Source organism: Hakea prostrata, chromosome 7, assembly GCF_041222555.1.
Source record: "Hakea prostrata isolate BN-2017 chromosome 7, UWA_Hpros_2, whole genome shotgun sequence".
NCBI lineage: Eukaryota > Viridiplantae > Streptophyta > Magnoliopsida > Proteales > Proteaceae > Hakea > Hakea prostrata.
In genome coordinates, this window is record NC_142606.1 from 18,701,322 (window position 1) to 18,727,524 (window position 26,203).

General features: G+C 36.9%; 3 protein-coding genes across 3 annotated transcripts; all 3 read right to left on the reverse strand.

Moving 5' to 3' along the window:
• Positions 1–6,049: 6,049 nt before the first annotated feature.
• LOC149010292 (small ribosomal subunit protein eS8-like) lies at positions 6,050–8,943 on the reverse strand. The gene is made up of 5 exons (XM_089163479.1): positions 8,833–8,943; positions 8,632–8,704; positions 7,322–7,652; positions 6,576–6,745; positions 6,050–6,440 (listed from the first exon to the last, which is right to left on the reverse strand). Exons 1-5 carry the CDS (start codon positions 8,834–8,836, stop codon positions 6,356–6,358), a joined length of 663 nt encoding a protein of 220 aa, XP_089019605.1. The 5' UTR covers positions 8,837–8,943; the 3' UTR covers positions 6,050–6,355.
• A 3,038-nt stretch (positions 8,944–11,981) lies between these two features.
• Positions 11,982–16,325, reverse strand: LOC149010293 (peptidyl-prolyl cis-trans isomerase FKBP62-like). The gene is made up of 14 exons (XM_089163806.1): positions 16,031–16,325; positions 15,723–15,909; positions 15,518–15,604; positions 14,669–14,929; positions 14,516–14,590; positions 14,316–14,396; positions 14,032–14,226; positions 13,848–13,937; positions 13,576–13,751; positions 13,310–13,432; positions 13,031–13,177; positions 12,790–12,917; positions 12,425–12,545; positions 11,982–12,325 (listed from the first exon to the last, which is right to left on the reverse strand). Exons 2-14 carry the CDS (start codon positions 15,904–15,906, stop codon positions 12,275–12,277), a joined length of 1,719 nt encoding a protein of 572 aa, XP_089019932.1. The 5' UTR covers positions 15,907–15,909; positions 16,031–16,325; the 3' UTR covers positions 11,982–12,274.
• Positions 16,326–18,921: 2,596 nt separating this feature from the next.
• On the reverse strand, positions 18,922–25,557 carry LOC149010294 (peptidyl-prolyl cis-trans isomerase FKBP15-1-like). The gene is made up of 6 exons (XM_089161300.1): positions 25,414–25,557; positions 25,210–25,259; positions 23,279–23,341; positions 20,659–20,749; positions 19,915–20,019; positions 18,922–19,449 (listed from the first exon to the last, which is right to left on the reverse strand). The coding sequence occupies exons 1-6, from the start codon at positions 25,547–25,549 to the stop codon at positions 19,355–19,357; spliced, it is 540 nt and encodes a 179-aa protein (XP_089017426.1). The 5' UTR covers positions 25,550–25,557; the 3' UTR covers positions 18,922–19,354.
• Positions 25,558–26,203: the final 646 nt, after the last annotated feature.

Consider the following 26,203-nt stretch of genomic DNA (forward strand, 5'->3'; position numbering starts at 1 on the left):
ATCTTGACTGAGATACCCGATCTGATAGCCTAAAATTATGTTGAATAGTTCAGTGCCGAACCAAAGCAAAATCCATGTAAATGTCGAAGCCTTTCTCTACATACAAAGAAGCTTATCAAATATTTTATGAAAGTTCGTTTGACGGTAAGGGAAACATAAATATTTTGATGTAAACTAAAATTTATTTCAATTAGTTTTTTTTTATAGGATATTTATTGGGTTTGAGTGTCTTCTATTCTGTGGGTCCATGTAATTATGATTTTGGTTATATTTGTAATTGAAACAGGGTTTGCGTCAATTACTAATACTAGGGTAAAATTGTAATTACATTGGGATTAAGGTTTTAGGTTTTCTTATAAATAGTTTCTGTGGGATAACTTATGTGTATCAATCTTTGTAGGAGATTGGGAATCCCAAGGATAAGGATGGGGGCAAGCAAAGGATAGCACTTTGTAGGTGTGAGAGTAGTGTGTAGTTTCTTGGAAATAGTGAAACTCCTTTTATCTCTAGTGGACGTAGGTAGAGTTTTGTCGAACCCCGTTAAATCTCTCTTGTGTGTTTTGCTTGTGTTTTCTCTATTCTTAATTGTGCATCCATTATCCCTAATAATATTAACATTCTTAATTAAAATAATTTTTACATTTCAAATGAAAATGTAAATTTATGTTCCATGTAAAACCGCATGTAAATTAAGAACCCAATAAATCTCAAGTCTCAAATTTTAAATTTTAACTCTCTTGCATACAACGAGAGCTAAGTAGCCAAAAGCAATCCAATACATTTCAGTTTTGGATCTACATGCAAAACAATTGATGTTCTCGATGCAATACAGTGCACTCATGAATGCCAAAATCATAGTACTTATAATAAAATAAATTAATAATGTTAATTTTACGACTAACCAAACAACTTAATAAAAGTAAATTTCACTTTATTCCATTTACAACCAAACAATACAAGAAGGAAAAACCATCTCTTTCATTTCAGTTTCCTTCCCCTCCCCATTCCAATTGCAATCAAGCATACTATTCTAGAAGATATAATGAAATTGTTCTCATAGTGGTTATAGCTAACCTTATACCCAAAAAAAAAATGTTATAGTTTTCCTAAAACCAATACAGAAAGTATTTTACAAATCCACGGATGCATTGTCAAGAACTTAATCATCAACACCTACATCTCTTTATTATGGGAGAACAATGTGATCTCTTGACGCTTTCTTGTCATATATAATATAGAACTCACTAATAAAGCTTGAGAAAAAAAAGTGAAATTTTAGTGAGATCACCTGGATCCCATCCCTAATGTATGGTTTAGAAGACAAAGAGCTGATCCAAACTCATCTCCCCAACCCCACAAAAATACAAAAACAAAACAGAGAATGTGTAAAACAAATGTTTACCCACAAGGGCGGAACCAAGATAACATTGGGGGCTGAAGAATGAAAGTCCAAATAATCTTTTCGTTGGAAAAGTACCAATGCTTTTTCGTCACACATATTATGTACGCCTTTATAAGACTCATTCGGAGTTCCACCTCTAGGTTATTATTATTTTTTTTTGTACAAAGGGACTTTATTAAGTCATCTCGAACCCACGACCTCTTCACTAAGAGGTGTTGGTTTTAACCACTAGAACAGATGTACGTTGGCTTAGGTTATTTTATTATAGGGATAACTACTATTGCCCCCCTGTAGTTTGATTTTATTACTAATAAAACCCTGTTCTTTACGAAATTACTGTTGCACCCCTTCCTTATAACGGTGTTAAGTAGCCGTTAAGTTTGAATATGTAATGTCTAATTTGCCCTTCATTAAAATTAAGAAATCAAAAGACGATGCTACCCCCATTTATAAAAACCAGATTAATTGTCAATTTTACCATAAACTTCATTTATTTTGAATTAATGAAATGGGCAAAATCCAAATCCGATTTGGTTTCCCGCCTTCACTAAGCTTCATTTATTTTGAATTAAAGAAATGGGCAAAATCCAAATCCGATTTGGTTTCACACCTTCACTAAACTTCATTTATTTTGAATTAAAGAAATGAGCAAAATCCAAATCCAATTTGGCTTCCCACTTTCACTAAACTTCATTTATTTTGAAAATATATTAGGTGATATTTAGTTTCCAATTTGAGTTGAGTTCAATTTTCCTTCCTCTTCGCTTTCTATTTGAGTTTTATTCAATCATTCTTTCTTTATTTGATGATATTTTTTAGAATAACATGCATTATAGTTACTTTTTTCTTCATAGTTAATTAAGGGTACTACTGTAATTTGACAAAAGATTAAATAAGTAAAGAGATAAGTATAAGGGTATTTTGAAGTTTTTGAGAAAATATAAAAATGCCACATCATTAGTAAACTAACGGAACTTAACGGTAGGGGGGCAAAAGTAATTGTAGACAAAGTTAAAGGTTAGATTAGTAATTTTGAAAAGTACAGGGGATACAGTTGTAATAAAATCAAAGTACAGGGGGCCAATAGTAATTATCCCTTTATTATATTAAAGCATAGGCCCACATATATTTAAAAAGAAGTAAATTATTAATGATGATTTTTTCTTCTTAACAAAATATAGATAAATTAAAGCAACAATACAAAAAAAATGATACGGCCCGCCATCGAAAAAACACGAAAAGAAGAAAAGAACACGTACAACAAACGTATCAACCCTCAATATTAAAGAATAAAGACAACAGTATTTTGATTTTCAACTTGGAGTATAAGTTCCACAATCCCGTGAATCTCCCCAAATGCGGTTCGTCTTATATTTTCAAAAGAGTAATCCATACTAAACCAATCACTTTTTTTTTGTTAACAAAAATAAGCCAATCACTTCAAGGTTAACCTTTCCTTGTGTTATCTGTGGAGAACCAAGGAAGCTGATGGAGCTTCAGTGCTGCGTTTGGTGAAATCTCGATCATCCAATTTACATTTTTTTAATTTTTTATGTTTTCAATTACATGTACCCGTAATCCCAAAAATATACATATAAAATGAATGGTTGAGATTTTAACCTCGACCACTCAAGGAAATCGTGGCCACACACAGCCCTTGCGGATTAAGGTTGAACCCGATCACATCATGGATACACAACTAGCAGGAAGCCCAATGAAACATCAATAGTGTAACTACAACACTGAAAACTAAATACTTCTTTAACTCAAGCATCTTTCACCCTTTACTCCTTTAGATACTTCTTGAACTCAAGTATCTCTCCCTTCCCCTCGTCTTCTATCTAATAGAGGATGCAATATATCGGATATATGCTGTCATTGCTCTTCAAATTCTGCAGATAATATCACATTTTCCTCAAGTGTGACTTTGCTAAACAGGTGTGGAACAGATTCAGAATATGTTGGTGGAACATCAATCACGACATTGAAAAGCAAGTCTCTCATTGGATCAGCATCTCTAAAAAGAGTTCACTTGATGAGAAAGCTTTGTCACTTCACCTACCAACACTTTGGATCATTTGGACTTCTTATAACAAAGCTGCTCATCAACAACCACACAAAACTTCTCGTCAGATTTGGTGGCTTGCTCACTCCTTGACTACAGAATACAACAAATCCTTGGAATATGGATGCAAGAAAATGCAGGGAAAAAAAGTCAGCATCAGTTGGTCTCCTCCTCCTATGTGCTGGATCAAATTCAACACTGATGGTTTCTCAAGAAGGAGCTTGAATGGTCAATATAGCGGTGAGTGGGAGGTATAGCTCGTGATCATCTTGGCCATGTCCTCATATGCTTTGCCATTTCCAAATCAAATAAGTCTGCTCTCCAAGCTGAAGCTGAAGCCCTCAGAACAGCCCCTCCATCTTGCCATCAAAGAGAACTTCAAGAAAGTCATGTTTGAAGGAGATAATGAAGCAATCATCAACCTCTTGAACCACCAGAAGGAACAGGAACCATGGATAATAAAAAACATCCTAGAAGAAATTCGATTACTTATGCACCACTTTGAATCCATTTCCTTTATTCACACCCCTAGAGAAGGAAACCATGTAGCAGATAAACTTGCTTCACTTGCAAACTCTCACTCTCCTTTATCTTTCATTTTTGTTACCCCCCCCCCCCCCAATTCTAAATTGGAACTTGTACTTTGATGCTTCTGGGTACCCTTTTCCTAGAGGATTTCATTTCAAATAAATTTCCCAGTTTACCAAAAAAAAAAGAAAGTATCTTTCACCTTTAAGGTTAGGAAAAAGAGAGGATCATGGCCTTAGAAGAGCATTTACGGTATCCTCCCACCTCTGCAACAAATGGTAAGGCAACAAATTGATAATGGTAATAATACTTCCTTTTGGTATGATCTATGGCCACCACAGTCCTCCACCGTTCAAACCAAAACCTCGAGGAGAAAATATGGGACACTAAGATCCCTATTGCACAAATGCTACAGAATGTCCAGACAAACAAAGTATATTTCTCTTCTCTCCACAATTACAATTCAATTTTTAATAACCTCATCCTTTCATCTAGAGATGATAAATGGGTATTAGCGATCTCTTCAACAAACAATTTCTCCGCCAAATTGGCAGGCAAAGCTTTGATGAAATAGGAACAATCCATTATAACGGACTTTTCAACATGGTAGAAATTCTTTTGGAAATTACCAATTCACCCAAAAATGTATGATTACCAGTGAAAGTTGTCTTATCACAATGGATGGCAGCGAACCTAATCTGAAAGCTCTATGGAAATTCAAATGAAACCACATGTCATGTATTTATTTCTTATGAGTGGCTCAAAAGGATTTAGGCGGCAAGAAGGCTTACACTCGGAACAGAATCATTAGCACAAAGTTCACTCACCAACTGGTGCATTACAATCCTAAACAATGCACAATTAAATTACAAAACAAAGCGGAGATGTCTTTCTATTTTGCTTGGGTAAAAAGGAATAGTTCAGCATTGTAAAAACAATCACCTAACCCCTACAGGCCAACATAAACACATGGATAGATAGTTTGAAGTTGGAAAATGGGTTCTTGGATGCGGTAGGGTAGAAGAAACAAATCATAAACACTCTACCTTTTATCAAAATAGTGGTAATGATTTCTGCCAATGTTGATAACTTTATTGTGTGTAGGAGGTATATCACCAATCTCTAGAAGAATCTGCCAAAAGGAGCGGGGGTTGCAAGGAAACTAATCTCATAAAATTAGGTGATACAAGGAGAAAGGATTGTAATAAAATAGAGGCAGTACTTATGCAAATTAGTATGGCTTGCAGCAAGCAAAAAAACTTCAAATCAACACCAAAGAAACATGATGCAATCAACCTATAGTAGTAAGCCTACCATCCAAACCAGACCATGTGACTTTTTTTTTTTTTTTTGATACTGAATAAAACTTATATTAGTTAGAGAAGCAATTACATAGTTTTTTAAAGTCTACAACAGCATTAATATGCTAATAGTCTATGGATGACCTCTTATTTACACACCAATTTTGGTGAAAATTCTACTTGAAGCACACTTTGAAACTTTAAATAGCCGAGTATCTATCTCCACTAATCCTGCCGTTGGCTCTATCCAGAAGCCAAGTTGTAACTGGTCAAACTATCTATCTTTAAGTGATGCATTTTCTTCTTTATGATCAGGAAAACAAAAAAGAAAAGAAAAGAAAAAAGAGGTCACTACAGGGGAGGAGACATCTTTTTTTTCCGCCAAAAACAAAAGGGAGAGAAATTTGGTCCAACACAACCAAAACCTTCCACCCCTTCCCTCAACTCCCAACTTTCCAGCCACCCTAAACATCGTGGCTTTTTTTCCCTCTTTCCGTAAGAAGAAAAAAAAGAAAAAAATGGAGGCGAATAAACACGAGGTTACAATTAAATCAATAAGCAGAGGGAATTTTCGTTTCTACTGAAACAGAGTTTTACAACAGTGTTTAAAAAGTATCTACGTATTCCATAAAAACCCTCTAGGGTGCTCTGTACTGCTTCATCACCCAAAAAAGGAGAGCAAGGAATGAATTGTGGTTCCTATTTGAAAGCTATCTTTTCGAAAAAAAATCCATAGTGAGACGATAAAGGACATAATGAATACTAACAATGTAAGATAGCTGGTGCTTGAAAAGAGTTCAGTACAGATCTATTTTTCCCAGAGTAAGAAAAACACAAAGATGCACGTTCGAACTTACTGATAATAAGTTCAGCTAACATTGAAATGACTCCAGGCGTCTAGGTGACAGAATTGAAATGTCATATATGTATTACTCAAAAGTGCAAGGCAAAAATTCTCAAATGTGCTCATCACTCACATAATCCTCCTAGAAAGACCAACAAACAAGAAATCTAATGCCAAAATAAGGTAGAGTTGGAACGCCTGCAAACCCAATTCGGTTAAGCAGTAGCACCAGCACCCTTGCCTTTCTTCCTCTGGAGCTTCTTCATATAGAATTCAAGCTCCTTTCCTTCCAAGATGTACCTGTTGAAAGGAGAGATGACAAGGATTGTGAGCTGAATAATCATTGCATGGAGGACTCCAATTGCCAAGTACAACGTTAAAAAGTTAATTCAATTGCCAAGTACAACGTTTAAAAGTTAATTTATGCCCACTCACCCATCAGCTCTGCCACATTGGCCAGGACGGGAAGAGATGCAAGCCATCAACCTCCCACCACCAAATTGCTCTTCGATGTGGGGGTCAAGTTTATGGTCCTGCAAACGCTTCTCCAGCTTCCTCTGGACATGGCTACTCTTCTTAGTTTCTTCTACAGGAGCCTCTCCTTCCTGCAACAAGTTACACAAGGAAATATGATAACATGAAATTATAGGCCTTAAAAGAGCACAGTCAAGACATCTTACTAGCAAAGAACTATATAAGAACAAATTATATATTCAAAATGCCCAGCACCCAACCAAGTATAAAAAACATGCTGAATGCTGCATAATTCTAGAATTCTAAATCATGGAAGTTCACCCACAGGGGGATCATTGCCATCTCAAAGATGCAGGGTGAAGTAAACCCCTGTTACATGAAGAATAACTCAAGTAAATTTAAGAGCTCAGCGTTTCTTTCGATATCTGCCATCTCTCTATCAATAACAAGACCCTCCAGCGTCATCAGTAACCCACATAAGTGGCACTTCTGCAAACACTGAGTGGAAAGCTACGAAGACATTATGTCCTTCCTTCTATTGTTCTATGCATTTGGGGGGGGGGGACCTTTGTCTATGAATGATAATGAACGAGATACGGACTCCAATTGTTCCACCTCCCTCTTAGATGCTTTTTTTTGGCCCATTGGCAATAATAGGGGCAAAAGAGCCACTTGTCAACATTTCTAATATACGATAATTACTGTACCTCTTGTGTTTCCTTCTTTGCAGCTGATTTCTTCTTCCTACCAATGTCAACACCATAGTGCTGAAGGTACCATTGCCTGAATGGAGCAGCATCAACTTGAACAATTGCACTCTTCACAAGGGTCTGTGTCCGAACAAGTTCATTGTTTGAGGCATTGTAGACAACATCAAGAACACGTGTCTTACGTGTGACAGCTTCACTTCCCCATGAGTAGTTACCTGTATCCAACCTGAGAGCCCTCCACTTCACATTGCCACCTCTGACACGGATCCTCCTTACTGTCTTGTTGCTTGAAAGTTTAGTGTTGGCAGGCTGGCGACCAAGCTCATACCTTTAGACACAAAAAAAAACATAACATGCTGTTAAAAATACATTTATAGGGGCAGTGTTATTAAACAAGTAATCTGTTCTCTTGGATTGCCATTCCGATATGCTAAGTAAGCTTATTGAATCCTACAAGGTGATCCCCCCAGTACTAAATTTAGATTTAGAGGTTCGTGTGAGGACTTGGACAGTGAATTCTATCCAAGTCCCATCTGAAGAAGCAGAAAACCTCCAAGGAAAGAGAATTAGAGGGGGGGGGGGGGAAAGAAAGCCTATTAGGGTTCCATACGAAAGCAACAACTTAATAACAAGTGTAAACAACTGCATATACACTCTTACAAAGACTCGAACGCGTTAGAACTTAATTTTTCACTCAATCAAAAGCCCTATTGACCACAAGAATGTGGAAGTAAATCAATAAAAGGCTTTGAAGGATGAACAAAAACGAGTTACATATGAGGTTGTTGCTGCAATCAACTCCAGGGACCACAGACATATCATCCAGACTTAGTAGTAACTCTGCTTGAACTATCCAAGTACGTCCCCAGATTTTTAAAGGGTGCAAGCAAGATAACACAAGTGATTGAGTTATGAACTAGGTCTAAGAAGCACTGACCCACGAGACAACACCTACAGCTGAATAATCGCTACACCTACGCGTCAGTTGAGGGCACATATGCCACGATCAAGAAATAAGTTAGTAAACGCGAAGATGAAAACTTCAATTTCAGTCAAATGAACAAACAGGCAAGTGCTCCCATGACAAAGAGTTTTCACATAGGAAGGCTACAAAGAGCAGGAAAAAGATGCACCGAAAATTATCTTTAAACTAACAGATCTACGATGAAACGACGATCTTCTACCATGTACAGTTTAATGAATGATATCGAAATTCCAATAGAGCAATAATTTCCATTTAGCGTGGCAACGGAAATCCGTTTACTATCAGTATAGAAGCACAGCACGATATGCAGAACATAACTTACTTTCGCTTCTTCCTCCAGGCCTTCTTCTTGCCACCAGTGGCACGTCTCTTGTGCATGGAATCCCGAGAGATACCTGCGAACACAACAGAACGCCATTAGAGTAATCGAAAGAATTGCAGATTTGAAAATCGAGAGACTAATGATTTTAGAAGGAACGGAGAGAATGAGATTGAATACGAATCAGGGATTAGAACAGCCTACCCATCTCTGCTAAGGTACGAGAGACGACGAAACAGAAACCTTACGCAGCAGCTCTCCCCTCTGCTCTCTAGGTTTCTATATCCCCTCCGATATAAAACCCTAACCCTAAATCTCCACCCCAAAAGCACTTGAATACAAAAGAGAAAGACGGACACTACTGTTTTCCCTAGGTTTGGACCGTTGGATTGGTACACTTAATCTTCTCCTCGTACGACGATGTCTTACTGGTGGATCGCAATTCGATTAAGAAATGCCAATCCGATGGATATAACACAAGGTTAAAAGGGGATTTTTCCTTTTTTATTTTTTTGGATAAATTTTCCTCTTTGTTTTTATTTTCGTTTTGATAAGAGATAAAAATGGATGTGAAAAAGCCCCAACTTAGCCTAGGTGCTAGACCAATTCTCTTATAAGGCTCTTTTTGGTATCAATTATCATTCTCAGTTATAATAAATTTTTATTATTTTAAATTGTTTGGTAAATTTTTTTTTTTTTGATACATAAACAGGGTTGAAAAATCCAAATCAATTTAAAGAGTGCTAGTCAAACGATCCACCTGAAGGAACTCCTCTATACCTTGAGGGGGTTCCTGAAAGAAACGCGTAGGAGACTCCAATGTTGTTGTTCTCTTCGCCATCAAATCGACAACCATATTTGTTTCTCTATTAATATGAGTAATGATGATATTTCCATGCAAAGTAACAATAATGTTGTTTGGTATCTATTATAAGAGAATTGGTCATCAGGGGTTTTTTCATGAAAAATGTCAGAAACTTGAACGGCAAAGTAACATTACAAATGGTAGGCAGGCAAACTTCACTGAATACACACCATTCGACTCTGCATCCTAGACTTGCTTATCAAGCTTGTTTAGTTTTTAATATTGCCTTTGACATTCTCTTCGCAAAAATACTCAATATAACTGTTGTTTTTGGGTTCTATTGAGTGGATCAATCATATCAGAGACCTAAACAACAATATCACTTCTAAAGGACTGATGAACAATCTTATACCCCAACTTACTAGGTATCCAACCATTATCCCATGCCCTAATCTTATGCCCTATTCTTCCATATTATCATCTACACGTTTATTGTTGTGTCTGTTCTCTTCGACTTAAATCTCTAGATGTTCGATGGGAGAAGAAAAAAATATATATCCTTTGATGAAGAGAGATTAAGAAAATTGATGTTGTCATGTACTTGAAAACCAAACTGGATCCAAATCAAGCTGACCATTTCTCTAGTCACAAATTTTCCAACTGTTCATCTAACTATAACCCTCTTTTGCTTCTATACTACTACCTAAATTTCCATTTGATGCCCTTCTTTTTTGTTTTTTGTAGTAAACTAAATTGTTTGTTCAGATTGACAGGAGAAAGGAGCGGCTGAGCAAAGCTCTGATAATCAATCATTGAAAAACAACTATTCCGCGGTTCTCGTAACCGAGGTGGCCTTCCTTGCTAGGGATTCCGTTACCCCATTGGATTTCCTAGGTACATAATTTGTTTCAAATCGAAGAAACCTAGCAGCAATATAAAGTATATCCTAAACTATAGGTGCAATACATAGAGGTTGGGGTGAGGAAACATCAGAGATGTACCTAACTAATGTATGACAATCTGATTCTAAAACCACAATTGTATCCTTCGCCCATAGCGTAGAGAGGTCCAATCCTTGCTATCAGTGCTTCACATTGAAGAGCTGATGCACACTTTGTTGGGTCAGAGACTGCTAACAAAGGTAGACCATCTGTAAAGTAGTGGCTTCATTTCCATTGAATGTTCTTCCCTTCTTTTGCTTCTGCTGTGCCGCCCAGAATTCCTCATGAGCCCTAACTGCTTCATTAATTACTTCCTCTACAGCCCATTTTTTTTCTTCCATTTCTGGCTCTCCAGTGTCCAAGCTACAAAACAGCTCAAGCTTCTCAGCTTCTGTCCATTACTCTCCATTTCTTGATCAAGGTGCTTCCAACCTTCCACCCACTCTTTGATGGTCATGCTATCCTTATCTTTCAGCCTCCATCCTATAGGGCAGCCGAACCACACCATTAGAGCTAGAGGGCAATAGAAAAGAACATGTGCTGTTGATTCCCTCTTCTTTGCTACATTCCCCACATATTATTTCAACTTTCATCCCTTCAAATGGAGCCCAACAGCGGTAGCAATTCCTTCATTCTCTGCTCTCCACAGCATTTTTAATTTTATTTTAGGCATTGTGTTACAACTCCATAAAGCTGTCCACACACTGCTAGAATTTGTTGCCAAGACTTTAGATTTGAGGAAGAAGAGGCTGCATTTTCTTTAATCTAAAAAATTTCCTCCTGCAATTTATAAGCTGATTTTACCGTGAAGGGTCATCTCTACTTGCCCGCCATATCTGCCCATCCTCCCCAGGAAAAAAAGGTACGGGAATAGATAAAATAGCTGCTGCATCCTCTTCAGAGAACCATGTCCTTATCTCTTGCTCTCTGCATTGCCGAGTTTCTTAATGAATCAAATCAACCACACACTCAAAAGGGCATTGAGGATGCCTTTGTGTATGGAGAAATCCATTGATCTTGTATCCTTAAATATCTTCTCCTACTTTCCATAATAAACTTATTTTCTACACCTCCCTCCCTTTTAAAATACTTCTCTACCCCCAAGAAGGGTTTTTACATTTCTTTGCCTCAAGAAATGATACCTTTGGGAAGTAGATGCTCTTATAGAATTGAACCCACTCCATTTGAGGATTTGTAAAGATTCTCCAAGAAACCTTACACAAAAAAAACCCTGTTTTGCATCATTGGATCCCTCAAGCTTATACCACCATTACATTTGGATTGGAAAAACATTTGGATTGAGTCAAACCTTTTCCAAGAAATCCAGTGTATTGTGAGGCTGTGTAGTTCGTGAATGAGAGATCCATTGCTTTTAAAAGAATCCCCCTTGACCAACCCTCAAATCTTCTTGCCAGATTATCACTCATTGAATGAATAACTGAAAAGATTCCACCTTAGACACCCCAAATTCCATGAAAAGACCTAGATATTTTGTAGGCCTAAATTAGCTTCCTTGAGTTTAGAAGCAGAAAACTGTCAAATTACCTCTTGACATGACTGAAGCTGCCATTGTATGCATATAAAAACAAAGAACATCCATTGCTATTACTTGGTAATTTAAGGACCAGACAACCTTGAAAATTTTCAATAAAACCGTATTCCAGTACACCAGAAAAATTGAATTAGAAGAATGAATATTCTTTTAAACAATTATTTTCCACATAGTAGATAAGTACATTCGTTAAGACACCAGTTGTCAATCAACTCTAAACATTAAATTCTCCCTAAAACACACTCCACTCGCAGTCTTTCCATTTCTTAAGAACTCAAGTAACGGCGTTCACATTAGAAAGAAACCCTAAAGATTTAAGACATCCCCAATTCTTCGTCATCAACATCTCTAAGCTTTGCTGTCAATGCTCATTGGCACGGCATCTTGCTTCCTTGCTTTCTGCAAGAATGTTCGAAACAAATGTCAGCCCTAGCAATGTTGAATAATAAAAACTTAAAAAGCTATATTTCTCATTCTAAAGGGGTCTCAGCAACATACATTTGCTTCAAGCTGCTCCAGCTTACTCATCCTGGCAAACATGTTGCCATACAACTTAGCATCCTTCTTATTGTACTCTTTGACCTTCTCCTTAAGAACCTTGTACTCCAACTTCACATCCCTGTGTAACATACATCATAATGAGAACACCAATGCCAACTAGCAGAAAGAATGCAATGTGCAAGTTTTATTTCCAGTAAAAGAAACTAGCTCTATAAATAAGATTCCAAGCTTTACACACAGTCCCACAATATCAGAAAACAAACTCTGCTAGCACATGGAAGGTTGAACAAATGACCCCCCTTAAGCTCAATTAAATCTTCTATTTGTATAAGATAATAGGGACTGCTTCTGTAGAAACATACCTGTTATCGGGCTCAATTTCAAGAGCCTTCTTGATATCTAACTCAGCCAAGTCCAGATCCGCCATTTGGATATATGCTTGAGCACGCCTGTATAGGGCCTTCACATTTGTACCCTCCACCTCTAGAACCTGGTGGATTAAGAAGTTAGATTTTATTGATTCCAGAGTTGCAAAACAAGAGTAACTACAAAGAGCAGACCCTATTTTGCAACAAGAAAATGAATGTAAGCTCAATTACGTACCTTGGTGCATAGCTTTTGTGCTTCATTGTAATCTTTCAGCTTAAGCTTGCAAGCTGCGTTGTTAAGATTACAAGAAACCTTCAATGCCTTGGCTTGTTTCTTCTCCTCCTCACCAAAGCTACTGTCATATTCAATGTACTTTGCAGCCTGTGTTCCAGCAATAAGATATTTCAACATAAAGAACATACACATCGCTACAACTACTAATATTTCAACATAAAGAACATACATATCACTACAACTACTAAGAATATCTGTTGACAACCCCACAGCACTTACCTTCTCATATCTCTTGGAGGCTCTGGCATATTTACCCGCCTTGAACAGTATATTTCCATCTTCCTTCTTTTTACCAGCTGCTTCAATCTTCTCCTGGGTGTTCATATCCCAAGATTCCTTCTCCTGAAGGTTATTACAACATCATTTTCTACATCATTCCACTAATCAAGAATTTGTAATGCAACTGCTTTTGTTTCGCACAATAATGTGTCAACACACACAATGTACAGAAAGAAATTACAAGGTAAACAGGCTCAAATGCATACCTTAACAAAGGACTCAAGCTCAACTTCATAATATAGAGTTGAATTGGGAGGAACCACTGCAAGTTCCTGTTGTGAACCAGAAGAACCAAAAGCGTACTCCGGTGCAATGGTCACCAGGGCAACCTCCCCTTTCTTCATGGTCAGAACAGCTTTTTCAAGCCCATCAATAACTTGTTCTGTTTGAGAGAACAGCCAAAGTCTCCCCATTAAGTTACAGCCAAGAGAAACAATCCGCGTGCATAGAGAAGATTATTACAATACACAGTAATTACCTTCATCGGTTTTGAACTCAAAAAGCTCTTCCTCATCATGGCCCTTCTTAAAGAATACAGTTCCATCGTGTAACTTCCCTATCAACTTCACTGGTAGAAAGAAAAAAGAAACAAATTTTTTGAGAAAACCTAATCTTTTCTCTAGAAATTTTGTATGAAGCATTTCCCTGATTTTATGACTCACCTTTGACAACAGCTCCCTCATTAGGACGCTCATAGCCTTCACCTTCCTTGAGTATTTTCTTCAACACTTTCTTATCGTTTGTTACTTCTTTAACTGTCTTCCAAGAGACCAACTCCAGAGTTATCTGGAGACTGGCATTAGGTGGAACAGCACCTTCTTCGCCAGAAGCTTGCCTGCCCTTCTCTCCGAATGCATCTGTGCCCAAACAACGTTATGCTTCAGTCATACAACAGAGTTGACACTCAATGTTTTAAACAGAACATGTAACTGCTGAAGAAACTTACACTGTGGCTTCACTGTCAAAAGTACCTTTTCTCCCTTCTTCATTGTTTTGACAGCCTTGGATAAAGCAGGACAGAAGTACCCTGTTTGCACAGTTGCAATTTCAGAAAAGCAAAAGGCATACACATACACACAGGCACACAAGATAGGAGACGACTCTATGACTAAGAGCTAACATTCAATATGAACCTTCAAAACTGACCTTCGTGGACAGTGAATTCCACTCCATCAGACTTTGAAACCAGAGTTCCATCATCAAGCCGTGCTTCATACTTCACTGAAAATGAGGGAAGTCACATAAGGATCCATTTCCACCTTAAGTCGGAGTAGAACACCAGTGAAAGAAAATTGATACCTAGCACTTCATCAGAGTCCTTTGGTTTCTCCCATTTCTCTCCTTCGGTGAGTATTTTCTTGAAAATTCCTCCATCCTTACATATATCTTTGACGCTAACCCAAGAAATCAGCTCAACATCAAACTGCAGAGTGGCATTAGGAGGAATGGTGGGAGGGGAACCTGATTCACCATAAGCTAACTCTGGAGGAATGGTAAAGACGGCAGTTTCACCCTTCTTCATAGTCTTGATACCTTGATCCCATCCCTTGATCACTTGTCCTGTTAATCAAGAGATTGAATGATCCAAACATGAAGTGTTAGAAATCCTTCAAGTCATTCAGATAACTTCAAATCAATTAGTTAAGTCCAAACATAATGCGTTAGAATCGTGAGCCTACATGTATATATATCTTAAAAATCAGTCACAGTAGCTTCACCATAACAAGCATTTTTTGTAAGACATTACACGGAATCTGATTTAGAGTAACCTAACAGTAGGATTATTCATGTTCTCCAACTACAAAGAAAAACCTTCCCCAGAGTTACCCAATTATGGAAGTGCATTGTTACAGTCATATTGTACAAACATTTTTGGGAATCAGTTCTCGACCAACCACCTCGCGAAACTTAACAGATCAAAATATGGATGGTTTAGATTATAAAACTCACTTTCCGCTTGTGATTGAACCAAATGCCAGAGTTGTACATACAAAATTATCAACAATAAACAATCAAAGCAACAATGCTTCCGTGATCATAACTAACAAATCTCATAACAAGAGACAAGAAAAAGGGAGCAATACATTTCTCCTCCGAAATTGAAAAGAAGGAAAATGGGTTACAAGAAAACAAGCACAAAAGATTTACCTTGGCCAAGCGTAAATTTGAATGGTGTGCCCCTATCTCTGCTTGAATCGAACTTGGTTCCATCAAGCAAGGTTCCAGTGTAATGAACTGCAAATCAACATTCCCGAAGAACATGGATAAATCCATTTCCGAGACAGCCAAGAAGAAAACTATTCCCTCCAAACAATACTAAAAGTGCTACAGCATAAAGAAGTTCAGAAGATACCTTCCACTTCGTCACCATTTTCAGGGGTATCCCATCTTTCACCTTTCTTGACAAGTTTCTTCTTCAATCCCTGTTTCCCAATCTCTATCTCATCTCCAACTTTGGGAACTGGAACGTCTTCATCCGGTAGATCCATTTCATCGCTCATCTCACCAGTTTGTGGGATATCGAAATACTCATCCATTGTCTTCACAGATATATATTAACAAAAGCGAAACAGAAATTAAAAGATTAAAAAGGAGGTTTGATAAACCAAGAAATGCAGAACGATTGCAGAGGTGATTGAAGCAACAATAAACTATACAGACTTGTTAATCACTTCAGCAGCGAGGTTCGCAGAGAACAGGGTTTTTTATATCCAACGATCGCCTGGATGAGAGAGGCCAAGCTGGGTTCTAGAGAGTTCTTAAACGAGTTTAAAGGAAGAAGTCGGGATGATTCCAGAGATATCTTTTGACAAAAATAGAGAAAGAATTTCTTCTGCGCTTCACCCCGTGTGGGTGAAATCGAAAATAAAATCAAATACTTGCACCTTTTTTTCGACAAATATTTTTCCCGAAACTGTTTGCAGGTAGCGATTCAGTTATTAGGGATATTACCCAACAAAAAAAATTCAGTTATCAGGGATGAAGTATAAGTGGCATTATTTTGGTTCATTAATGCGTAATATAATTGGATTAAGATTTGGTCAAAATTTCGATCGAGATCTCGATCAGACGACCGACAATTTTTCTAACCGTGTCATGCGCATTAAATTTGTAGGACATAAGCAAGGTCTGCCGTAAGAGTGTATTGCATATAATCAATCATGGGTGCTATAATGAAATATTTGTAGGACATTAAATTCTATATGATTGGTTCTTAGGAAGTCATGTACCTTATTGAGTTATTGTACAATACATGATCCGAAGTTAAATGGAAATATTTCATACTATCGAGCATTGCTTCCAATAGGCAAGGGACAGACAACAAGCACTACATAATTAATCTCTCATTCTTCTTTTGATCCTCCAGGGGGTGAGTCTCAATTCGAGGCCCGTTATGCGGACCTCCCTCTTCAGATTTTGAGGAATGTACAGATTCGAGCTCAAAATCGGAAAATGGAAATGCTAGAGGCGGCTTGGAATTTTTTTTAAATCAATTAACTTTAAATCAACTAGAGTTGTTAAAGACGATACCTTTCTTACAACCAAGAGGAGTGTCATTTGTTGAGCTAAGAGAAAAGGTGAGTGTAAAAATTAACCATTTGATGCCCCTTGCTGAAGAAGAGGTACAGGAAACGGGAACAACAGACAAGTAGCATCAATCAAAGTCATGATTTTGAACTGACGCTGACCTGATCTAATAAACCTTGCTAAATGCTGAAGCTTGTATTCACTTTTGTTTATTAGTGAGGCATTGTTTTAAATTATTCCTCTTCTAGCAATCCCCTATTCCATGAATTAATACTTACCAAAAAAAATAAAAAAAATAAAACTTACCAACATATGAAGAAAACTTAGTTCTAGTGTAAGGTGTCAATACAGTATCGAAACCGTTTAACCGTACTGAATCGTGCCGTTTCAAATTCGGTATGTTATGCACCAAAACCATTTTATAGAATTCGGTATAGTACGGTTTCGGTTTCAGACTGTGTAGTCGGTATATATTGTATATCCGCTATATCGTACTGAATTATCAAATACCGGTGCCGTATTGAATATCATTTTGTACCATATTGAAATTTAATTTTATAATTTAATTTTAAAGTTTAAACCCTAATAAGTTATAACCCTAGGTCCCAAAATACCCATAAATGGGGAATAAAATATTTATGCTTGTTTGACAAATGACAATTGTGACTTTCTTTCTCTTGAAAAGTGTTACGTATTCAAAACTTTAACTTGCTGATGTAAAAGATAGAACATGCTACAGTTCTAATTTTTGGTATACAATTCCTACACAGTAACACTTCCCATATAAATATGTGCTTTTTTTTTTTAATTTCTTTTTTGACATGATATTGTTTTGTTTGCTGCCAACAGATCATCCAAACATACTTGTTAAGGAACTGAATTCTGCAGGGTTCAGTGATCTATTTGTTTCATAAATATCCGTCCACTTTTTTATTTGGCTAAATGTTAACTGGTTAAACATCACAAAATGAAAAATAGGAGGCTTTCTGTTTAAATGAAAAAACAAAAATTGTTTCATTTTCAATTGATTGTCAATGTTATGTTTTCATCTTGCTTGGGTAATTTGATTTCCATTCGTCTGCTAATCAGCTTCATCAATTTTGTCTTAGTTCATCGAATCCCCCAATCAAGCCCATCATTTTTCTGAAACAATTATGGGTAGTTCAGATTCTTGTAATCAACTCTTAACCTTATGATTACTATGTCCTTAATTGGTAATAAAACCACTGAGCATTGAATAAAAATGCAAAATAGGAAAAACTCCCTTCATTTTTGAAAATTTACATTGAGCAGATGGAGACAGCTGCACAACTAGGTGTTGAGAGTGAAAACAACTAAACCAGAGATATGCATGCAGGATAATGATTTATGATGGGTACATGTAGGTTTTGCTTCCTTAGAGTGGTGAAATTTCCGATAAGTGAGCCAGGCATCGTGACATTAGCAAGTGTTGCTTGCTTTGGTTACCTGTGAGTATGAGTATGACGAACAACAATTCTCTCCAATGGTATACTAAGTTGGGGATTGCTTGCAATAACTAGACTTGAGGATAGGACTTTCTAGAACCTTAATCACTCTTAATAGGAACGAAAGGTGAAGGGGAAAACCATCAAGTACGTTCATGAAATCAATATTTTTTGTTTATTACGGTAATATTACAAATTAGAAGAATGGGTATTTTATTTCAAAATCATACTATACCATACACGGATACACCGAACCGTTCCGTTTTTGTCGTACCGATTTCATACCGAAACCATAATAAACCGTTTTTAAAATATGGTACCGTATAATTTCTGTACAGTTACTACGGAACAGTTTCAATATGACAGTTTGAAATGTGGTACAGTACGGTACCGTACCGAATTACATACCATATTAACACCTTTATTCTGGTGTCCAATAATGAATCATTTTTATGGATCCCTAAGCAGTGATTTTTGGATAAATGTACCGATTATCATGCAATCAAGATGCAAGAAATAACCGATTCTAACTGTTTCTTCTAGGACGAAGCTCCAAATTGAGTTGGCTGGAATCCAGCTTATTAACTCACCGTTAAACAGATATGGCATTGAAGAGTACATTCAGAATTCAGCAAAAATTTACTTACATTGAGTTCAAGTCTAGAGATATGGCATTGAAGAGTATGCCTTGTCAGTTGAACTACCGACTATTCTGGCAAATTACCAATCCTGCATATCCCTGGCTTCTAAGAAATAAGTTATTGCAAGTTAGATGCCAATGGTTATACTAGTTCAGCTGATCAACAAATTTGTTTTCTACCGAAAAATAAAAATTACGTTGGCCGAAGGAACTAGGTCAAATTTAAACTGAGAATTCGAAGCTAAAAATTTCTAACAGAAATGGAGGCTGAAATACCGAAAAGTTCCACCCCAGCCCCTCATATTCATTAAATTTTAGCATTCCATAACTTCTGAAGGAATGTCCCTTCAACTAAAGCTCAGTGTCACCATCTGTGGCCTTCTCTCCACTTGATGGGTTCCCGTTCACTGCAACGAGCTCAGTATCAAAAATCAATGTTGCTCCACCTGCGATGGAATGCAAACTAGTTAGTGTATGGGAAGAGACGGAAGGTGAACCAAAAAATGAGAAACTTTTCAAATTTATGGGTTTTCACACTGTTTTAAGAGTTTAGAGGTTAGATCTGTACAAAAGAAAAAACTGACACAAAGTTCACGATTAACGGGGTTGGCATACCAGATCCAATTTCCCCTTTTCTTCACCATAGTAAAGCTCAAGAAAAAATGTATCATTCAATAGAATGAGGACAAAGTTTTCCTCCACCCAAAGAGGATGGCTCATCCATCCTTCTAGGTTTCACAAGCCTCTATAAGGTTTTAGTATTTCCCTAAACACCCTCACAATGCCCATAGATGATTCTCATATAGGAAGATGTTTCCCACAGGTAATGCAATTTTAATACTACATCACATCTATAACAATCTCAAGTTTAAGTTCTTCAGGACCACAAGGGTCAAAAGAAGTGGTATTACCAGGGATAGTAGGAGGAGATCCTTGCTCCCCATAGCCAAGGCTTGAAGGTATCTTCAATTTTCGCTTCTCCCCTACACATGCTCCCAGGAGTCCTTGGTCCCATCCTGCAATTAAGGAAATTAGTAGAAGTGGATACAAAAATCTATAGGAAACATATAACAAGGGATTCACATATTTTCTAGCCAAAATGTTGTATAAGAAGATGAAGAAAACTGAAAATTGGAAGAATCAAGTAAATACAGCTTTTTATCAATTATGTATCAACTTAAACATTCCTCCATTTTGAGTAGAAGTCCACAAAATACGAGCCTAGTTGAAATAGAACATTAGTATGAACAGAGGAGACATTCAACGCATACTCCTTTTCCAGATAAAGACTTCACACTATTATTGTATGCTAAACTGCTACCTACGATAAAACATGTATATCTAACAGAAACAAGCAATGAAACTTCTTTCCCACTGAGTTTTGGAATTAGGAGTAATAATTAAGCACAGATAATTATTTACTGCACCTGGCTGGTGACTTCAATCTTTCTTTAAAAAAAAAAGTGTGAATGTAAGACTAGAATACCGTTAGAACCCAGACTTAACAATGTTTACTATCATTATGAATTAGCTACCCATCCTGGCCTGGAATTGGAAGCAAGAGCATCATTTATCCTTTTTCTCCCCAAAGCTTTCTTTTTCTTGAGAAAAATAAATAGAGGTAAAACAATAATAGTTGAGTAATTCATTCAAACCTTTGATCACTTGACCACTGCCAAGCTCAAACTCTATAGGGTCACCCCTTTCAAAACTAGAATCAAAAACAGTTCCGTCGGTGAGTTTTCCCTGCCCAGATATAGTAAACTAGTCAAAAGGAGGGAGAGAATAAAGGATGGTTGCATTCACAAAATCAAGCAGAATTAATAGCAATTGACACAATCTTTTGGGAAAACATAAATTCCAAAACAACTTATGCATCAACAAATATTGATTAGAACTCATCAAATCAGACTAAGAAAAGAAAAGGATAATGAATATAAGTTGGGATACCCTCATTAGAAGTGACATCTAGAAAATGTATCCGACAACAATAATAATGACAGTAACAACAACATTACAAGAAGACCTTCAAATTCTCAACTTAAAGCTACCTCAAGGAATCAAGAAATCTCAAAGGTGCAATCTGTTAATATAGCAATACACTGAAATTATATTTCAAGGAAGATGGAGAACAAACATTCAAAGGACCCAACATATTTTTTTGGCCAACAGGGAATAAGAAATGCATGGCCAGTACAAGAATCCTAATGGCTAATATAAAAAACTTGTATAGATATAATTCTTTATGGCGGTAAGTGGAAGACACCTACATCTAAATACAAGCCAGAAAACATCTAATCCAAGAGGCAGATTAGCTTCAAGTGTTGGATAGACAATGGTAATCATGGTTCTTGGACACCAAGAAGGATAGTTGTTTAAAACAGTTGCTCTTTGGAATATTGTTAGTAACAGGTAGGCAAAGTTTGTCCCATCAGTTACTGAATCTCACAAATAAGCAATTTCCTAGCATTGTGGCATGAATAACCATGAACAGTGATGATAATATGCGCTTGCTAATCCATTCGAGTACTTTCACAATAACATTGTACCACTATTCTTGTCATTGATGTAATATAAGTAGTTGCTGTACCATTTTGCACCCTTTCAGTTAAACCATAAAATCGTCATTCATCATTGTACAAACAACACTAGCTAAATTGAGTATGATGAGCAAGCCACATGAAGATTTTGTGATGAATGATAAGAAAGACAACTAAAGACCAAATCAGCTATTAGCAAACACTAAAATAAGAAGCTCCAGTACAGATAAAAGTATGCAAAACTAAACTTCTACCGCTTCTATTGTTCTTTCTAGGAGGACAAGGAGAAAAATAAGAGGGGGGAGGGGGGGAGGGTTAGACCAGTGGCAACACTGTCAGGGAATAATTTGAAGCAAGCAGAGGGAAAGAAGAGACATGCATGTTGGTAGTGGAAAAAGACCCACATGAGAGAAGAGATAATGGAGAGATATTAATTTGATTTAAGGTTTAATTTATGATTCCAAACTGAAAATTTTCTTGAATAGCTTAGTTATGTCAGCAACCGCCAGCAGATATATTCAAAAACAACATACTGGACGTAGGGCTTGCTTCTATTGGACTGGAAGTTGGTCAAGGTACTACGAGATACAAAGGCTAAAATATAAGGCACTCTATTGCCTAGTCTAGCCTTTCCCACTTTTTTCTTCATATTCATTCTATTGATCAACCTTCATCTTTTTCCGTTTCACTTCTCTCTGTTTTTTCCCTCTTTCTTCAGTTTCCATCCTATCCTGCCAGAACCCTTACTAGATTTTGTTCCTATGAGCCTCCAACTATTGAATTTCAAATTACTGATAGAAACCAAAAATAATGGTACTAGGCAAGCCCTTTTATCTACCACAAATCCTGCCTTGATCTAGGAGTGTGAATAGGCTGGTCCATGACTCCATAAGTAATTTATAGCCAAACACATAAGATGGCCATCAGGACCCCCCCCCCCCAAAAAAAAAAAAAAAAAGCTAAACTCAATCCCACCCTGCGTGTACCCATGCCCGGGTCCCACTTCAAGTGACAATAATGGAAGTTCATGCACTTGGTTATGATTACCAGAGAGCATTCTTTACTTTTGTCTGCCCCATATAACGAGACACTTTACTCCATTCTTTTAGCAGTGTCCTTTCCAAACTAAAAATTATTAGTGCCACAGACCTTGATCAGCCAACCTCCAGGAGGATCTGCCAAGGTCCACCAACCATGAAATTAAGGAACCGTAATGTGAAGGACACTTTATATTTTTAATCTCTTTCCCAAAAGAAAATGTAGGTACATCAAACTTTCTACAATAAAGGTTCAGTGTACCAAGTCCACAATAATGGCAACCAAAAGGGAGAATCATATCTAAAGTATAAAAACTTCAATATAAAAGCATAGCCTCAAATCACCAATGCCACGTTCTATTTTTCTGATTAAATCATCTGTAGCTGAGGGCAGAAGTGATGGATCTCTTCAGAGAAAATATTCAGCAGACTAAAAATTACATCTAATGCCTGTCTTAAGGGATAGCAAGCTATCTATCAGTAAGTAACAAAAAGATTGACGTGGTGAAAATTTAGTAATTTACACTGCAATAAAGTGAACCAAGCAAAGACTCTAGAATGCTACATTTTGAACTTTAATCCAGACCATTTTACACAGGTGTCCAGGCTGAATAAGTTATCAGGTTCTCTTTCCTATTACAGCATCCCACCATAGATTTCAAGTTTCAACATTCAGTTGAAGAATCATGAACACTTACCCTATAGTGTACTTTGATTCGATCACCTTTATGAGCCTGAAATTCACAAGTTGCTGGCTTATGCTGCAATAATGGAGAGGGAGAATATATTAAAGATAATCAAGAAGCCAAAAAAGTAAACAAGACTACAAAAGAAATCCTAAAATTTGCATTGCAACGTGTGTAGATACATGCACACGAATAAGAATGTTTTGTTTGCACTTCACCCAGTAAAGAAAGAACGAGTTTTTTAGACACAACTCAGTTGCATGCTGTTACTACTAATCTACTATAAAAAGTCAAAATAATCTCAATGATGTTACGTAATCGAATCAATGACAGTCTCAACCAGACATTGATTGGTGAAATTTTCCTATTATTTTCCTTTCTTTCTGACCATAATATCTTCCACCATTAGCAATTTTAACGATCACAAGGACATTAAAAAAAACGCTACAGAACATCCATTTTCCTCATAATCATATATGACTCTACTTAAATCAATGGATCATGCATAAAGCCATGAATGAATTTTGGTTTTATAATTTCCAATAGGTTCATTTGTGATCTTCTGAATCTCATATTCTGCAGAACTTAAGACCTCAGACAGCAATATTCCTTAGCTTCTTCACTATTTGTCACACAATCAGGGGCTAATTTTCTCTGAACTGGTAGTGGGGACTTCCTTATGGAATTATCAATTTAGTACTAACCAAACACAAGCGGCATAGTCCCACATATGATACAACAATTTCATTTGAACCACCATTACACAAGATAAATGACTCAATCATGCAAAAAAGGAAAAGGATAAGTGCATCAAAGTTTCTCCTTTAGTCATCATAGAGGTCAGAAATAAATTTAAGATGGGCACTCTCTGCATCACTGGGACAGCAAAACTAACATAAACTTAGTCACCAACTTTGGGATACTGATCTTCTTTCTCATTAAATGAATTTTAAATAAGCCTTCATTTGTTTCTATTGGAAAAAACAAGAAAAAAGAAAAGATAAGAAACACTCCCTAGAAAACCAATTGGATTAAACAACTTTGACCACACACACAAAAAAAAAACACATTTAGCACATGAGAAACGGACATCTTAATGTACAATGTAGAGTTCTGACTCCTTGGGATCTCCCCCCCTAAACAATTAAAATTAGAAAGAAGGGGAAAATTAGAGGTAAAAGAGACTTCTATAGATAGATAGGCTGACAAATTTCCTCTATTCTGGTTCTCTACTGCATAGGTCAAGGTACTCAAGTGAGCCGTCTTACCTAAATAAAGCAATGATTAATTTCTCTGACTTCTTATCTTATGCAAATTTTACTGACTCGTAACTGTCAAGATAGATTTTGAGGGAAACTAATCCCTTTACCCTTTTTTTTTTCAAATAAAAAGGTCAGAGTCCTTCCCATATAAGCTATCCCAGCAATAAGTTCAAAACCTTCCGATCCCAATCAAACCCTTGAAAAAAGGCAAACAACAAAATCAAACATTTTCTGCATACAATAGGATGCAACGCTCACCAGAAATGTTCACTCATGCATCACCTAAACTGCTTCACCATCTCACGATGTGAAATTATAAATATGATTTCACCAAGCATCAGAAGCATTTCGATTAAATTCTTCGGCAATTGCTTATAGGTTTCCATTGAAGATTAAACTTGCCAATTAGTCGAAGTATAATACATATAAAGCATCAATAAAGCTTCAAAAAGGTTTCCTGGGAATAAACTCAGCAAATGGACAATTCAATAACTGGAAGAACTTTACTCCAAAAAAAAATAAAAAATGGAAGAACTGCCGCAACAAACAATAGGTTCGTTCAACCATATGGAGGGCGTAGCTTCATAAAACACGATACATCAAATAGGAATCTATCAATGCAGAAAGATCAAAACTATGATACTGACACCGATCTGAAGCAGGAGTAAAAGCAACAATTACCTTGACACCGATCTGAAGCGCCGTGACATCACCGGATTTCTTCGCAGAAGCTGAAATAGCAAACAGAGTTATAATTCGTCAATGGCGTCGAAATGGTCAATGGAAGTTTATACGGCAACTCAGATCTTTTTATTCCGAACACAATAAAAGGGTAATCTTGCTTTCAGAATCCATGAGAGGCTACATCTGATTCGAATGGATTACCTGAAGCTATCGAAAGCACCAACGCAATCACCACCGAAGCAATCATCAAGAAACACCGGAAATTCATCTTTTCCATCCTCACTCCCTCTATCTCTCTCTCAAGCCCCAAAATAAGAACTGGTAACTGGACTGCCATAACTTCGGCAATAGTTGGAATTAAAAAGGAGCAATCGACGTTTCAGAAATCGGAATCGGACTGTGGAACGGATTGGAATGGGAATCAATTCTGACCGATCCTCGACTCTGGGCCTTGTGATGCATTGACCGTACGATCCTCTTCAGCAGATCGCTGAGTTTTCAGTGAGATTTGATTAATTTCCATCACTGACACTATTTATTCCCCCGATTTCGATGTTCTTAACATGGGAATAACTAAAAATAACGGTTAATCAGATTCTGCATTTCTCCTACGAATGACGTTATGTTCTTTAATTTCTAATTTTCTATACGTGTCTAGATCAAATTACTGGTTACCCGTCGACTCTAATAAATATAAATTTTTTATATTTTTTTTTTGTTGAAGTTCATCCAATTTTTGCGCACCTGGATTACATCTCTCAGAGGGAGCCTCTCTACTAAGAATTATGGATCTTACCACATTTGTTAGTCACCTTGGGAATTGGGACCTCGAAGTAACTCAAGAAGAATGACTTTTTTTTTTTTTGGGTTTGCCAAAAACCGATTTTTTTATAAACCGATAATTTTTTACATCCACAAGGATTTGATACCTGAACCACATTTGTTAGTCATTTTGGGAATTGGGACCTCGAAGTAAGGATTTTTTACATCC

Excerpts from the sequence above, each read along its gene's own strand:
- LOC149010294 (XM_089161300.1), bottom strand. The coding sequence starts at position 25,549 with ATGGCAGTCCAGTTACCAGTTCTTATTTTGGGGCTTGAGAGAGAGATA. Across the intron at positions 20,750-23,278 it reads GAATCAAAGTACACTATAGG|GGAAAACTCACCGACGGAAC; the intron begins GTAAGTGTTCAT and ends ATATCTGGGCAG. Across the intron at positions 19,450-19,914 it reads ATCTCCTCCTACTATCCCTG|GTGGAGCAACATTGATTTTT; the intron begins GTAATACCACTT and ends ATTCCATCGCAG.
- LOC149010293 (XM_089163806.1), bottom strand. The coding sequence starts at position 15,906 with ATGGATGAGTATTTCGATATCCCACAAACTGGTGAGATGAGCGATGAA. Across the intron at positions 14,591-14,668 it reads GGACTCTGATGAAGTGCTAG|TGAAGTATGAAGCACGGCTT; the intron begins GTATCAATTTTC and ends CCTCATTTTCAG. Across the intron at positions 13,752-13,847 it reads TGAGTTCAAAACCGATGAAG|AACAAGTTATTGATGGGCTT; the intron begins GTAATTACTGTG and ends TCTCTCAAACAG.
- LOC149010292 (XM_089163479.1), bottom strand. Across the intron at positions 7,653-8,631 it reads GCCTGGAGGAAGAAGCGAAA|GTATGAGCTTGGTCGCCAGC; the intron begins GTAAGTTATGTT and ends TTGTGTCTAAAG. Across the intron at positions 6,441-6,575 it reads CAATGTGGCAGAGCTGATGG|GTACATCTTGGAAGGAAAGG; the intron begins GTGAGTGGGCAT and ends TCCTTTCAACAG.